Genomic DNA, 13,879 nt, shown 5'->3' with positions numbered 1-13,879 from the left:
TGATCTCTGAAGTTGCCAACTCTTGTAATAGTACCGGTAGTTTATTTATTTATTTGTTTGTTTGTTTGTTTATTATTTAGATCCACAGACTCGGGGCGGCTCACAACAAAATAAAACAGTTCATGACAAATCTAAATTATAATTTAAAATATTTAAAAAGCCCCATTTACTAAGCAAACATACATACAAACATACCATGCATAAATTGTATATGCCTGGGGGAGATGTCTCAGTTCCCCCATGCCTGACGATAAAGGTGGGTTTTAAGGCACTTACGAAAGGCAAGGAGAGTAGGGGCAGTTCTAATCTCTGGAGGGAGCTGGTTCCAGAGAGTCGGGGCCGCCACAGAGAAGGCTCTTCCCCTGGGGCCCGCCAGCCGACATTGTTTAGTTGACGGGACCCGGAGAAGGCCCACTCTGTGGGACCTAATCGGTCACTGGGATTCGTGCGGCAGAAGGCGGTCTCGGAGATATTACTGCTTTCTAGAAAAACCATATTTCTAACAAATGGGTAAGTAAAGCAGTACTGAACCTCAACAAAAAACCCTCAATTTTCACATTGCCTCCTTGCCAGGCTTCCAACCCACTATGGCAATCTCGTGGATCTACTTCAGTGTCCTCTGGAGGCCGATTCCGGTGCCCATCCTGTAGGCATGAAGTGGTGCTGGACCGGCATGGAGTTTATGGCCTGCAGCGCAACCTTTTGGTGGAAAACATAATCGATATCTACAAGCAAGAATCTTCTCGGTAAGTTACGTGCAGTGATGGGCTCCTATGAGTAGAGTCAGGTATGCAGAACCGGTAGAAATATTTTGAGTTTTTTTCTCAAATAAAGTAAATAAAGTTGAATGTGTATAATTTTAGAAGAGCTGTGTGCGCGCGTGTGTGTGTATACATACACATATAGTTTATATAGTAGATAATGTATATTTTTGTGTGCCTGTGTATAATATGTATTATACACAGAATTAAATAGTATATTTTGGATGTTCAATAAAAGTAAATAGACAGGGAAGTTGTATCTCTTTGAGGCGAGGAGAAGCCAGGCACCCTAATTTATTTATTTATTATTTATTTATTAGTTGGACTTGTATGCCGCCCCTCTCCGAAGACTCGGGGCGGCTCACAACAAGTAAAACAGTCACAACAATGCAATTAATTAAAATATTTAACGATTTAAGAAAAACCCCATGTAATAGCAAACACACTCACAAGCATACCATGTATAAATTAACGTGCCCAGGGGAGATGTTTAGTTTCCCCATGCCTGACGGCAAAGGTGGGTCTTAAGGAGTTTTCGGAAGGCAGGAAGAGTAGGGGCAGTTCTAATCTCTGGGGGGAGTTGGTTCCAGAGAGCCGGTGCTGCCACAGAGAAGGCTCTTCCCCTGGGACCCGCCAACCGGCATTGTTTAGTTGACGGGACCCGGAGAAGGCCCACTCTGTGGGACCTAATCGGTCGCTGGGACTCGTGCGGCAGAAGGCGGTCTCGGAGATATTCTGGTCCAGTGCCATGAAGGGCTTTAAAGGTCATAACCAACACTTTGAATTGTGACCGGAAATTGATCGGCAGCCAATGCAGACTGCGGAGTGATGGTGAGACATGGGCATACCTAGGTAAGCCCATGACTGCTCTCGCAGCTGCATTCTGCACGATCTGAAGTTTCCGAACACTTTTCAACACTAATCCTAACACAAACCCTCAACGTGAGTGAGTCAGTCACATGACCTTTAAGCCACCCCATCTCATGATCGTCAAGCCACTCCCAACTGGTCACATGGTTGGCAAGCCACACCCACAAAATAAGCCACACCCACAGTGCAGTAGTAAAAAAAATTGCAGCCCTTTACTGGTTACGTGTAGAATCCCATAATTTCTGTTTCAACATTTGGTGCTAGTCATCCTGTCCCTAAGACATGCAGGGGTGTTCACACATTTCTGTTGCTCCAAAATCTTTGTGTTCCAAATGAAGAAGCAGAACCAGAATTTTCCTACTGATTAATTCAACTCTGTTTCCTCCTTCAAGGCCTGTCAGAAATTAAATCCTGGGCTCGACCGCTCAGGTCTTATCCTTTCTACTTCCTCATCAGCATCCTTCCTAAATGCTTTTCTTGCTTTCATAGACATTTTTCTACTTAATAAATCCAGATGTGTATCAGTCAGTACATCTAACACCCTATTGGCTCTTTCTAGAGTAGAGTTCAAAGTCTGCGAAAGTTAAATAGAGCCATCTCCCTGAAGTTAGAACTTGTTTTTCAAAAAGGTATGCTAATACGGATATCATTTCTCAGTTATTTATTTGCATAGTATTTCAATGTTATTGTATTACTGCATTCATAATCTGGTGGCAAGACCAGTTTAAAGGTTAGGCTTCTCTCACATTCCTGACAAGCAAAATATTCCTCTCACTTTTGCAAACACATTTTCTCTTTCATTACACTATTCCAAAAAGAGAGAGAAACTAACAACAACAAAAACAGCACAGTCCTAGATGCTTGGGAAATGTTTGACTTCTGATATTGTGATACAATATCTAGCATATCAATTTCGTTTGCTGTGTATTACTGTTTTTGTGAATAAAATAATAATAATAATACAGCCTAATACAGTGGTACCTCTACTTACAAATTTAATTCATTCGGTGACCAGGTTGTTAAGTAGAAAAGTTTGTAAGAAGAAGCAATTTTTCCCATAGGAATCAATGTAAAAGCAAATAATGCGTGCAAACCCATTAGGAAAGAAATAAAAGCTTGGAATTTGGGTGGGAGGAGGAGGAGGGAGAAGAGGAGGAGGCAAAAGCAAATAATGCGTGCGATTGGGGAAACCACAGGGAGGGTGGAGGCCCTGTTTCATCCCAAGAGATTCCTAGAGAGACCCCATGGAGGCTTCTCCTTGCATTTTCCGGCCCTGTTTCCTCCCAAGAGATTCCTAGAGAGGTCCCACGGAGGCTTCTCCCTGCCTTTTCCAGTTACAGTTTTGGAGGCTTGGGTTTGTAAGTGGAAAATGGTTCTTGAGAAGAGGCAAAAAAATCTTGAACACCCGGTTCTTATCTAGAAAAGTTCGTAAGTAGAGGCGTTCTTAAGTAGACATACCATTGTATGTGATATTTTTGAAAAAATGAAGGCATGCTTCTATCAATCCTTTGTCATGTTAATGACATATTACAAGGCTTTCTTTAAAAAAAACCAATTTAATTAAATATTGCGATTTTATAGATAAAAATTGACTTCCAGAATTTAAAGAGTGAAAAAATAGAAAATGCAGGGGGTGGGATATAATGAAGAAAAAAGAAAGATATAAACAAGTGCCTTCTCCTCTTGTCCTAATCAGTATAAACAATTTTAACAATTTACCAGCTTCTCTTAAAACATAGCAAACAATCTCTTCATTCATTACTACATGTCATACCTATAACAAATCCTGTGGCCTCGTCATGCAGTCTGAGTTAGCAAAAATCCACTAAGGGTTACCAGAAATGAGTATCTCTTTTAACCTTGATCAAATAAATCCATTTTATTTATAAACATTCTTAAACCTTGTCAGAAGTCCATTAAAGGTTACAAAAAAGAACCAATCTATTTTAACTTTAAACAAATAAACCCAATATTCCATTCCTTTTACTTTAACAGTCTTAATCTATAATCCCACCAGACAATGTTCTATGGCTTGTTTTCTTGTCATAATATAATTCTTTAAATGTATAGCCTAATCTAAACACAGGACCAAAAAAGTTTATTGTCATAAATAATTTGGATCACATAAAGCCAGAGTGAAAGTCAGCAGGTTCTGACAGGTTCTGGAGAACTGGTAGTGAAACTTTTCAGTAGTTTGGAGAACCAGCAAATACGTCTTTTGGCTGGCCCCAGAGTGGGGTGGGAATGGAGATTTTTCAATATCCTTTCCCCAAGAATGGGAAGGAAATGGAGATTTTGCAGTATCCTTCCCCTGTCATGCCCACCAAGCCACTCCTATCAAACCACAATCACAGAACCGGTGGTAAAAAAAATTGGATTTCACCACTGCATAAAGCTATTAAACATACTGATTATGCTAATGTTGCATTGCTACCTGTAAGGAAGAACAGAAACATAGAAACATAGAAGTCTGACGGCAGAAAAAGACCTCATGGTCCATCTAGTCTGCCCTTATACTATTTTCTGTATTTTATCTTAGGATGGATATATGTTTATCCCAGGCGTGTTTAAATTCAGTTACTGTGGATTTATCTACCACGTCTGCTGGAAGTTTGTTCCAAGGATCTACTACTCTTTCAGTAAAATAATATTTTCTCATGTTGCTTTTGATCTTTCCCCCAACTAACTTCAGATTGTGTCCCCTTGTTCTTGTGTTCACTTTCCTATTAAAAACACTTCCCTCCTTCCCACAAAGAATCATGCTAGATAGGTGTTGATGGTAGAACCAAAGGCTTGATTGCCTCTTGGTCAATCACTGCATGTCTTTATTATTATTATTAATTTTATTTTATTATTATTTAATTAGATTTCTATGCCGCCCTTCTCGAGGCGACTCAGGGCGGCATACAACATTGAATACAACAATATATAAGAAATTTAAATAACTATAAAAGATTGTGGAAATTTACTAAAAACATTTTTTAAAGACCCCATATATACAATCACACATATTCATCCAGTCCAATCATATCTAGTATCAGATGGAGACATTCTCATCACGCTTGGCCCCCAAAACCGCCAGTAGAGATAGGTTTTTAAAGCTTTACAAAAAAAAAAGAAGGGAGGGGGCGGTACATATCTCTGGAGGGAGTTTGTTCAAAATGGCCAGGGCCACCACAGAGAAGGCTCTTCCCCTAGGCCCTGCCGGTCGACATTGTCTGGATGACGGGACCTGGAGAAGGCTGCGACCTAGGCCAGTTTCACCTCCATCTCAAATCCTAAAACTTCTTTGCTGCCCACCTTTAGCTAAACTTCTGTTTGGAACACAAAGAACTAAAGTATTTTCTTTTGGAAATAAAAATTGGGCCTCTTGGCATGCTGCACTATATTTCAAAAAGCAGCCCGTCTGTTCTCATTCAACATGATGACCTTAAGAAACGTAGAGGCACAAAATTGGAAGGGGGAAAATATCCCCCAAAAAGAAGATGTAGTAAAAAAAAAATTGGACTGTGCAGAGATGGATATGATGACAAGAAGGCTGAATGAGCAAGAAGAATCTGAATTTTATACTATTTGGAATAAAGTTTATAAGTGGATAGATAAAAAGAAAAATTAAAATTAAATGTTATAAGAAATGTATGAATATATTAAAATGACTTCAGAATTTTTCTCTTTTATTAACTTAATCTTATCTTATTAGAATGTGTAAACAAAATTCTTCTTTTCATCTAGATTAATATGTTGACTTAACGAATTAAGAATACACTGTTCCCTCGATTTTCACGGGGGATGCGTTCTGAGACTGCCCGCGAAAGTCGAATTTCCGCAAAGTAGAGACGCTGAAGTAAATACACTATTTTTGGCTATGAACAGTATCCCAAGCCTTCCCTTAACACTTTAAATCCCTAAATTACAATTTACAATACCCCTTAGCAACCATTTAGATTATTACTCACCATGTTTCTTTAGTAAAGTTTATTTAAAAAATGTTTTTTAAAGGCAGACGAAAGTTTGGCAATGACATATGACGTCATCGTGCGGGAAAAACCATGGTATAGAACTTTTCCGGCATCGCCACAAAACATTTCCTCCTGGGCAAAGGTGCTGGAGGAGGTACCACAGGGGGCGCCTGGGGTGGGGCCGGCTGGGACAAATCCTCCACCTGGCGTTGTAACACCAGGACCGTCTGGGTCAATTGCGCAATGTCCCTGCGCAACTCATCAAACACAGCCTGCATATCAGCTGCAGAAACGGCCATGGTGGAAGGCAAAAACAGGAACCCAAAAAGCAAAAATGCCAAACAAGGAACCAGCAGCAGAGAGCAGGAAGAATAAACAAACAAACTGTGAACCAGGTGTCTGGTGGTTGGTGGAGAGTTATACTGTTCTGTCTGGGTCCCCCCAGACGCCAACACCAACCAAAAAGAGTAGCCAGACACACTGGTAAAAAGCAAAGGCAGTTTATATAATTCAAAGCAAACACAGGTAACAAAAACTGTTCTTACAGACAGGAACACTATGAAGCTTCACAGAGGTTCCACGAAGGCCAGGCAATAAAACAGGATTCTTGCTGGCAAAAACAAAGCTGTAGATAATAAAACCCACGCCTCCCCCAAGTCTTCCAGACTTCTAGGCCACAAACCAAGATCAGAGACGCCAAGAATCGAAGCAAGGTCACAGGACTCCCAGTTGATAACTCTCCACAAGACTATAAGGGCGGGCCTGCCTTTTCACCCCTGCTGAGGAGAACCACACCCAAACCCAGCTGTTGCCAATTGAGGGATGGAAATACCTTTCTAATTGGCCCCGTCTTTGAGCTGCACGTCTCTGCCTCATGTCTATTATAGCCTGTGCGTCTTCATCCAATGAATCCAGGCTACTAGCTGGGGAGAGCCCTCCCCCGGGGGTCTCAGGCTGCTCTCCCTCCTCCTCTTCCTGACGTTCCTCTCCCCGTCTGCCTGGTCCTCCCCCTCCTGTTCACTGTCCTCCTCCTCTGGGCATGGATCCGGCAGAGATCCAGTCGGTCCCTGAGGAGCCTCAGGCTGAATCACAACAATAGGGGGAAAAAACGCGAAGTATTTTTTAATTAATATTTTTGAAAAACCATGGTATAGACGTTTCGCGAAGTTCGAACCCGCGAAAATCGAGGGAACACTATATATTCTTTTTCTGTATTAAAAATTAACTTCTAAGAAGAGAGGGGCAATTGTAACCCCTACTACGTGTTTAAATGTTTGTATGTCTGTGTGTTCTTTTTATGAAAAAATTAATAAAGTTTTAATTTAAAAAAAAGAAACGTAGAAAGGTTTTTGAGACAGAGTAGTTTGCCTTGTGGGGGTTCCACCTCTCTCTCAATCTCTGTTTGTGCTGTGACCAGGCCTCTCCATGCCAAGGAAGAGCAGCAACTGATGTGTGAAGAACACGAAGAGGAAAAGATCAACATATATTGCTTGACCTGCGAGGTTCCAACCTGCTCGATGTGCAAAGTCTTTGGGGCCCACAAAGACTGTGAAGTGGCTCCTCTGACCAACATTTATAAGCGCCAAAAGGTAAAAGGGAGAGAAAGGGGGCTGGGGAATGAAAGGAAAAGATCCTGTCTTCTTTCTACTCATTGTTTCTGTTTTGGACAATTAGAGCAAAAAACTCAGTTGTGCAGAATCTTGTGGTGGGAGAAACTCACGCGTGTTAGATGCTTTCGCAAGTGACTCAAGACCCACCTGTATCGCCAGGCATGGGGGAACTAAGACATCTCCCCCAGGCTTTTTATATTTCATGTTTGGTATGCCGGGGTGGCGCAGCAGGTAGAGTGCTGTACTGCAGGCAACTGAAGCTGACTTGTAGATCTGAAGGTCAGTGGTTCAAATCTCATCACCGGCTCAAGGTTGACTCAGCCTTCCATCCTTCCGAGGTGGGTAAAATGAGGACCCAGATTGTGGGGGCAATAGCCTAGCTCTGTTAAAAAAGTGCTATTGCTAACATGTTGTAAGCCGCCCTGAGTCTAAGGAGAAGGACGGCATACAAATCAAAATAAATAAACAAATAAACAAACAAACAAACGTGCTGTATGGTTTTTAATTGTTGGGGTTTTTATATATTTTTTATTATTAGATTTGTCCCATTGTTACACTGTTTCTTATTACTGTTGTGAGCCGCCCCGAGTCTTCGGAGAAGGGCGGCATACAAATCTAATTAATAATAATAATAATAATAATAATAATAATAATAATAATAATAATAATAATAATAATAATGCTGGTGCCCAATTTAGCATATTTTTAATTTATTTATTTATTTTATTCGATTTTTTTTAATGCCGCCCTTCTAATTAGACTCAGGGCAGCTTACAACATGTTAACCATAGCGCTTTTTAACAGAGCCAGCCTACTGACCCCAACAATCTGGGTCCTCATTTTACCCACCTCAGAAGGAGGGAAGGCTGAGTCAGCCTTGAGCCGGTAATGAGATTTGAACCGCTGACCTACAGATCTACCGTCAGCTTTAATGGCCTGTAGTACGGCATTCTACCTGCTGCGCCATCTCGGTTCTTAGTATGGGATTTAGACTTATATACTGCAGCTGAGATGAAAATGCATTGTGCGGCAATAATAACCATGTAATAATTATAATAATAATTATAATTTATTAGATTTGTATGCCGCCCCTCTCTGAAGACTCGGGGCGGCTCACAACAATGATAAAAACAATATTATAGTGGCACAAATCTAATACTAAAAGAAATAACTAAAATCCTATCATATTAAAACCAGTCAACACATAAATACCAAACATAAATTATAAAGAGCCTGGGGGAAAGATGTCTCAGATCCCCCATGCCTGGCGGTATAGGTGGGTCTTGAGCAGTTTACGAAAGACAAGGAGGGTGGGAGCAGTTCTAATCTCCAGATTCCAGAGGGCCGGGGCCGCCACAGAAAAGGCTCTTCCACTGGGGCCCGCCAGACGACATTGCTTAGTCGATAGGACCCGGAGAAGGCCAACTCTGTGGGACCTTATCGGTCGCTGGGATTTGTGCGGTAGCAAGCAGTTCCGGAGGTACTCTGGTTCAATCCATGTAAGGCTTTAAAGGTCATAACCAATACTTTGAATTGTGACCGGAAACTGATCGGCAGCCAATGCAGGCCATGGAGTCTCCCTCAGCTTTCTGATATTTTTAAATCCCCCTCTGCCATCCTCTTCCTCTTTCTCGGAAAGTGGCAGGGAGACCAGCACCAGCAGGAGTTGCCGGGGGTCCTTTTCCTCCCCTCTCTTTTCTCAACAGCTGATCGGCGTCCATTTGCCTAGCTATCTAGCCTGAGGCAGGGGTCGACCTAGGAAGGAGAGCGCCGGAAACACGAAGCAAATTGTCAGCCCTTACAACACTGATGAGGTTGTAAGTCGAGGACTTAACAGTTCACTTGAACGATGATGATCGTTTTAACCACTCCCACCTGGTCACATGGCCGGCAAGCCACATCCACAAAATAAGCCACACCCACATGTTGTGGTTGGCTCTGGCCCAGCTCCTGCCCCAGGGAAGGGGGCTGTGGATGCAGGGGAAAATTCAACATGTCACAGGCCTGTGTTATTGCCGACAGAATCAGTTCAGAGTTTAGTTTCCTTGGACGAAGAAGCAGGTGGGAGTGACTCGGCGGAGGAGGGCTTGGCACACAGCCAGGCAGTCAATCTTCCTTATCTTCTATAGCTTCAGATGATGACATGTTGGACCCACACAAGCGCAGAATTATGCGTAGAAGAGACCAAGTAAGAACATATTACGAGAAACAAGGGAGGCCACCTGAGTTTGGGTGGGGCTCCAGTAATTAGGGCTGCTGCTATAAATAGCAGCAGCCGAGTTTGGCCATTGTGAAAGAATATCTGTTGCAGTTTCGTCAGGAATCTTGTGTGCTGGACTTTGTTGCTTTTTCACACCTTTGAAACCAAAGCAGAGCAGCGTGTGTGTGTGTGTGTGTCTCCCTTCGTTGGAAGAAGAAGGGGTGTTAAGTTTCTTCACAGCTGCTGGCTAAGTACTTAATGACTGCTTAAGGGAAATTGTACAGACTACCTGATTGTGTTGGGAAGAGTGCTCTTTGCAATACAAAAAGGGTGCTTAGTTTATTTTGACTTTTGTGATAAAGAACATTGTTTTGAATTTTCAAACGTGTGTGTGTGTGCGTGTGTGTCTGAAATTTGTATCCTTGAATTTTCGGGAGGCTCCTATCAGAGAGCCTGGCAGAACACCAAAGTGCGGCAGTAAAAATTTTGGCAGCCCATTACTGACTCTAAACACCGCACCACCAAGGCTTTAACAATACTGTGATCCTGGCCTGATATTAAAGCTTAGAACGTTGGTTTCTAGGTCAGCTGGCACACAGGGGAATGGCCAGCACCACAAATGACCTATTCATGTATCAGGTGTGTTTATGGGTGTGGAGGAAAATGCCTGGATCATGAGCACCAGGTAGTGTTGATTAGGGTTTTTCCTCTTCTCTTCTGTTTCCGTACTTCCTTGTTTTCTTGGGTAGGGATTTCGGTGGCCCTTATGGTGACTGGCATTATCCTCTTCCTTGATCTCAAAAGGGAAAAGTTTCCCTAGAATTACTCCATCTGACCAGTTACTCATTATGTTGGCTACACAATCATGCAATAGAAGCAGAAACATGTCTACGGGCACTGCACTGTAGCCTTCCTCCCTTCTTGAAGGCCTACATAGAGGCTAGACTTTGGAGGAAATGGATTCTGAGACTTAGCCCTGAGGCGCCATAAGATGTGTTCATGCAGCATATGAGTCTATGGCTCATCAAGGCTTAATCTCAGAGTCGAACTTCTATGCATATCTTCGAGTGAGACATTTCAAGTTTCAAACGAACTTGAGTAGTCTGTGGTTTGGAGTATTGACTTAGTAGTGTGTAATGTGAAATAAACATTACAGCATATTTATTACAGTAAGCTTGTATATTTGCTAAGGTATTATTATTATTATTATTATTATTATTATTATTATTATTTATAAAATTTGTATGCCACCCCTCTCCGTAGACTCGGGGTGGCTCACAGCAGTAATAGAAAACAATATACAATACAAATCTAATATTTAAAAACTAAAAACCCATAATTTAAAAAACATGCACACAACATACCATACATAAACAATATAGGCCTGGGGAAGCTATCTCAGTTCCCCCATGCCTGACGGCAGAGGTGGGTTTTAAGAAGTTTACGAAAGGCAAGGAGGGTGGGGGCAATCCTAATCTCCGGGGGGAGCTGGTTCCAGAGGGTCGGGGCCACCACAGAGAAGGCTCTTCCCCTGGGTCCCGCCAGACGACATTGTTTCGTCGACGGGACCCGGAGAAGGCCAACTCTGTGGGACCTAACCGGTCGCTGGGATTCGTGCAGCAGAAGGCGGTCCCGGAGATATTCTGGTCTGATGCCATGAAGGGCTTTATAGGTCATAACCAACACTTTGAATTGTGACCGGAAACTGATCGGCAACCAATGCAGACTGCGGAGTGCTGGTGACACATGGGCATACCTAGGGAAGCCCATGATTGCTCTCGCGGCTGCATTCTGCACGATCTGAAGTTTCCAAATGACAGAGTTTATGAACACTTTTGCACAGGTTCGCCTAGTGCACCAATTGTGACCATACTTGAATCACGGTTAGATTATTGCAATGCGCTCTACATGAAGCTACTCTTGAAGAGCATTCGGAGACAACAGCTGATCCAGAATGCAGCTGCGCGAGTTGTTGTGGGTGTTGTCGGTACATGCACGTTACACCAATCCTCGACAGACTGCACTGACTCCCAATTGATCTCTGGGCGCAATTGAAGGTGTTAGTCATTACCTTTAAAACCCTACATGGCTTAGGGCCAGACTATTTTTGAGACTGTCTTCTACCACATAGCTCCCAGCGACTGATAAAGGCCCACAGGGTTGGTCTTCTCCGAGTCCCGTCAGCTAAACAGTGTCAGCTGGCAGACCCATGGGGGAGTGTTCTGCCGGCGTGTCCCAACTGCCCATAATTACAGGGTAATTAGTCCAAACAGACACACACCACACGATAGAAGGAAAACAAAAGGTCTTTATCAACAGAAAAGCAGAAAAAACTCCCTTTTTAAATGTCAAAGGGATTTTCTGGTACACACAAGGCACAGGTTAAATGCAATCCAATTTCTCGCCTAGTAACTGGGAAATTGAGTCCAAATTCCAAAGTCCAGAAATTCCACACACAGTCTTGAAGAGGGAAACAGCAAAACCACGATCTTGACGAAACTAAGAATCAGATAAACTTCCACGAGGCTAAACCAGCACTCTGCTCTTTTTATCTGTAGCACTAATTACAGCAGCCCCATCCAACCACAGGTGGCCTCACTTATCTCCTGTAATAATCCTTCAGTTGTTCTCTCCTATGCATCACTCTATGCATGCGTGGGTCCGTCATAAGTTCTTGTTCAGAATCCAGGGATGATAAGGATGATTGATCTCCTCCTGGGCTGTCTGCCAAACTCCCCTCTTCCCTGTCACTCACACTTCCTTCGTCAGAGGAGACTTCGTCGGCAGATTCTATCGGGAGCAAAACAGGCCTGTGGCATGTGGATGTTTCCCCCACATCCACCTCCACATTCCTTGGGGCAGGAGCTGGGCCAGAGCTAATCACAACAGGGAGGGCCTTCTCTGTGGCTGCTCCAACTCTTTGGAACCAGCTACTTCCTGAGATCCTGATGGTCCACCATTGGGATACGGCCATTAATGATATGCATGTTTTTAACTGTTTTAACTGTTTTTAATTGTTGGTTTTCAATTGTTTTAAATTGTTCTTTAAGGGGTTTTAATATTACATTGTATGTTTCACTTTTTTTGGTTGTGAGCCATTCAGAGGCCCTAGGGAGTTGGGCAGCATACAAATTTGAATGAATGAATGAATGAATAAGCAAACAAATAAATAAATACCTGTTTTAATTATTGCATTTACTTAGGTAGTGTGAGCTCAGCCATTACATCTCGCTTTCCTATTTCTGCAGGGGGAGCTGAGCGATGGCATTGCCATGTTAGTGGCAGGGAATGACCGTATCCAAGCCATCATCACCCAGATGGAAGAGATCTGTAAAACTATTGAGGTGAGCATAGAACAATTTAGTTTATTTTGGGGGGATGCTCTCAAGTGATGTTAATTTCTTCAGGATTTGCCAATACCGGTCATCCTTGACTTACAACTATTATGTTCAAAGTTACAATAGCACTGAAAAATTGACTGATAACTAGTGGTCACATTTACTACTCTTGCAGCATCACACATAGCCAAAATGCAGGTGTTTGGCAACTGGTATTATTTATTAACTGAACAACTGCAATGGTTTATTTAACAACTTGGCAAAAAAAAGATTGAAAAATGGAGTGCAACTTACTTAACAACTGCCTTGTTTAGCAATAGAAATGTTGGACTCAATTGTGGTCATGAGTTGAAGATTATTTGTAAACTTCCTTCTTTCTCCCATGTGAAAGTTGGAGAAAGGTTGGAGCCTTCTGGGAGCAAATAAAGCTCAAACTGCCCAAGGAGCTACTGATACAGTTCTACGGAGGAATTATTGAGTCTGTCATCTGCACCTCTATAACTGCCTGGTTTGGTTCTACAACCCAAGAAGATAGACACTCCTATTTATTTTTATTTTTTATTTATTTATTTTGTCCAATACAAAATGAATACATGTAGTAATATATATCAAGGAAAGGATAGAAGAGAAGATATGAAAATAAAATACGTCAATGAAGAAAAGAGGAAAAGTTATATGAATGGAAGAAAGGAATATACTGTAAATATATAGGAGACACAATTGGTCAGGGGATGGAAGGCACACTAGTGCACTTATGCACACCCCTTTTGCACCACCAAAGGATAATTAGAACTGCAGAAAAACCAGTCACTGCCAAACTGCCTTCCATTGAGGACCTGTGTACTGCATGAGTCAAAAAGAGGGTGGTGAAAATATTTACAGACACCTCCCACCCTGGACACACAAACTGCTTCAATTTCTACCCTCAAAACAATACAATAGAGCACTGTACACAAGAACAGTTTTCCCCCCAAACTCCATTACTCTGCTAAGCAAACAATTCCCTTAATATTGTCAAACTATTTCCTAAGTCTGCGCTACTATTCTCATTGTTTCCATCATCCATCTCCTCCCACAAATGGCTGTATGACTGTAACTTTGTGGCTTGTATCCTTACAATTTATATTGACCAGTTCCTAAT

At 42.2% G+C, this 13,879-nt stretch overlaps 1 protein-coding gene across 1 annotated transcript in view; it reads left to right on the top strand.

Moving 5' to 3' along the window:
- The window catches only part of TRIM54 (tripartite motif containing 54), a 36,582-nt gene that overhangs the window by 10,832 nt on the left and 11,871 nt on the right, over nt 1-13,879 (top strand). The window contains exons 2-4 of the mRNA XM_070742056.1: nt 574-746; nt 7,008-7,179; nt 12,649-12,744. Coding sequence (XP_070598157.1) covers nt 574-746; nt 7,008-7,179; nt 12,649-12,744 — 441 coding nt within the window. The remainder of the gene's footprint in view (nt 1-573; nt 747-7,007; nt 7,180-12,648; nt 12,745-13,879) is intronic.

This window comes from Erythrolamprus reginae, chromosome 1, assembly GCF_031021105.1.
Source record: "Erythrolamprus reginae isolate rEryReg1 chromosome 1, rEryReg1.hap1, whole genome shotgun sequence".
NCBI classification, from domain to species: Eukaryota; Metazoa; Chordata; class Lepidosauria; order Squamata; family Dipsadidae; genus Erythrolamprus; species Erythrolamprus reginae.
The sequence above is the reverse complement of the archived record's forward strand: the minus strand, read 5'-3'. Positions and strand labels throughout refer to the sequence as shown.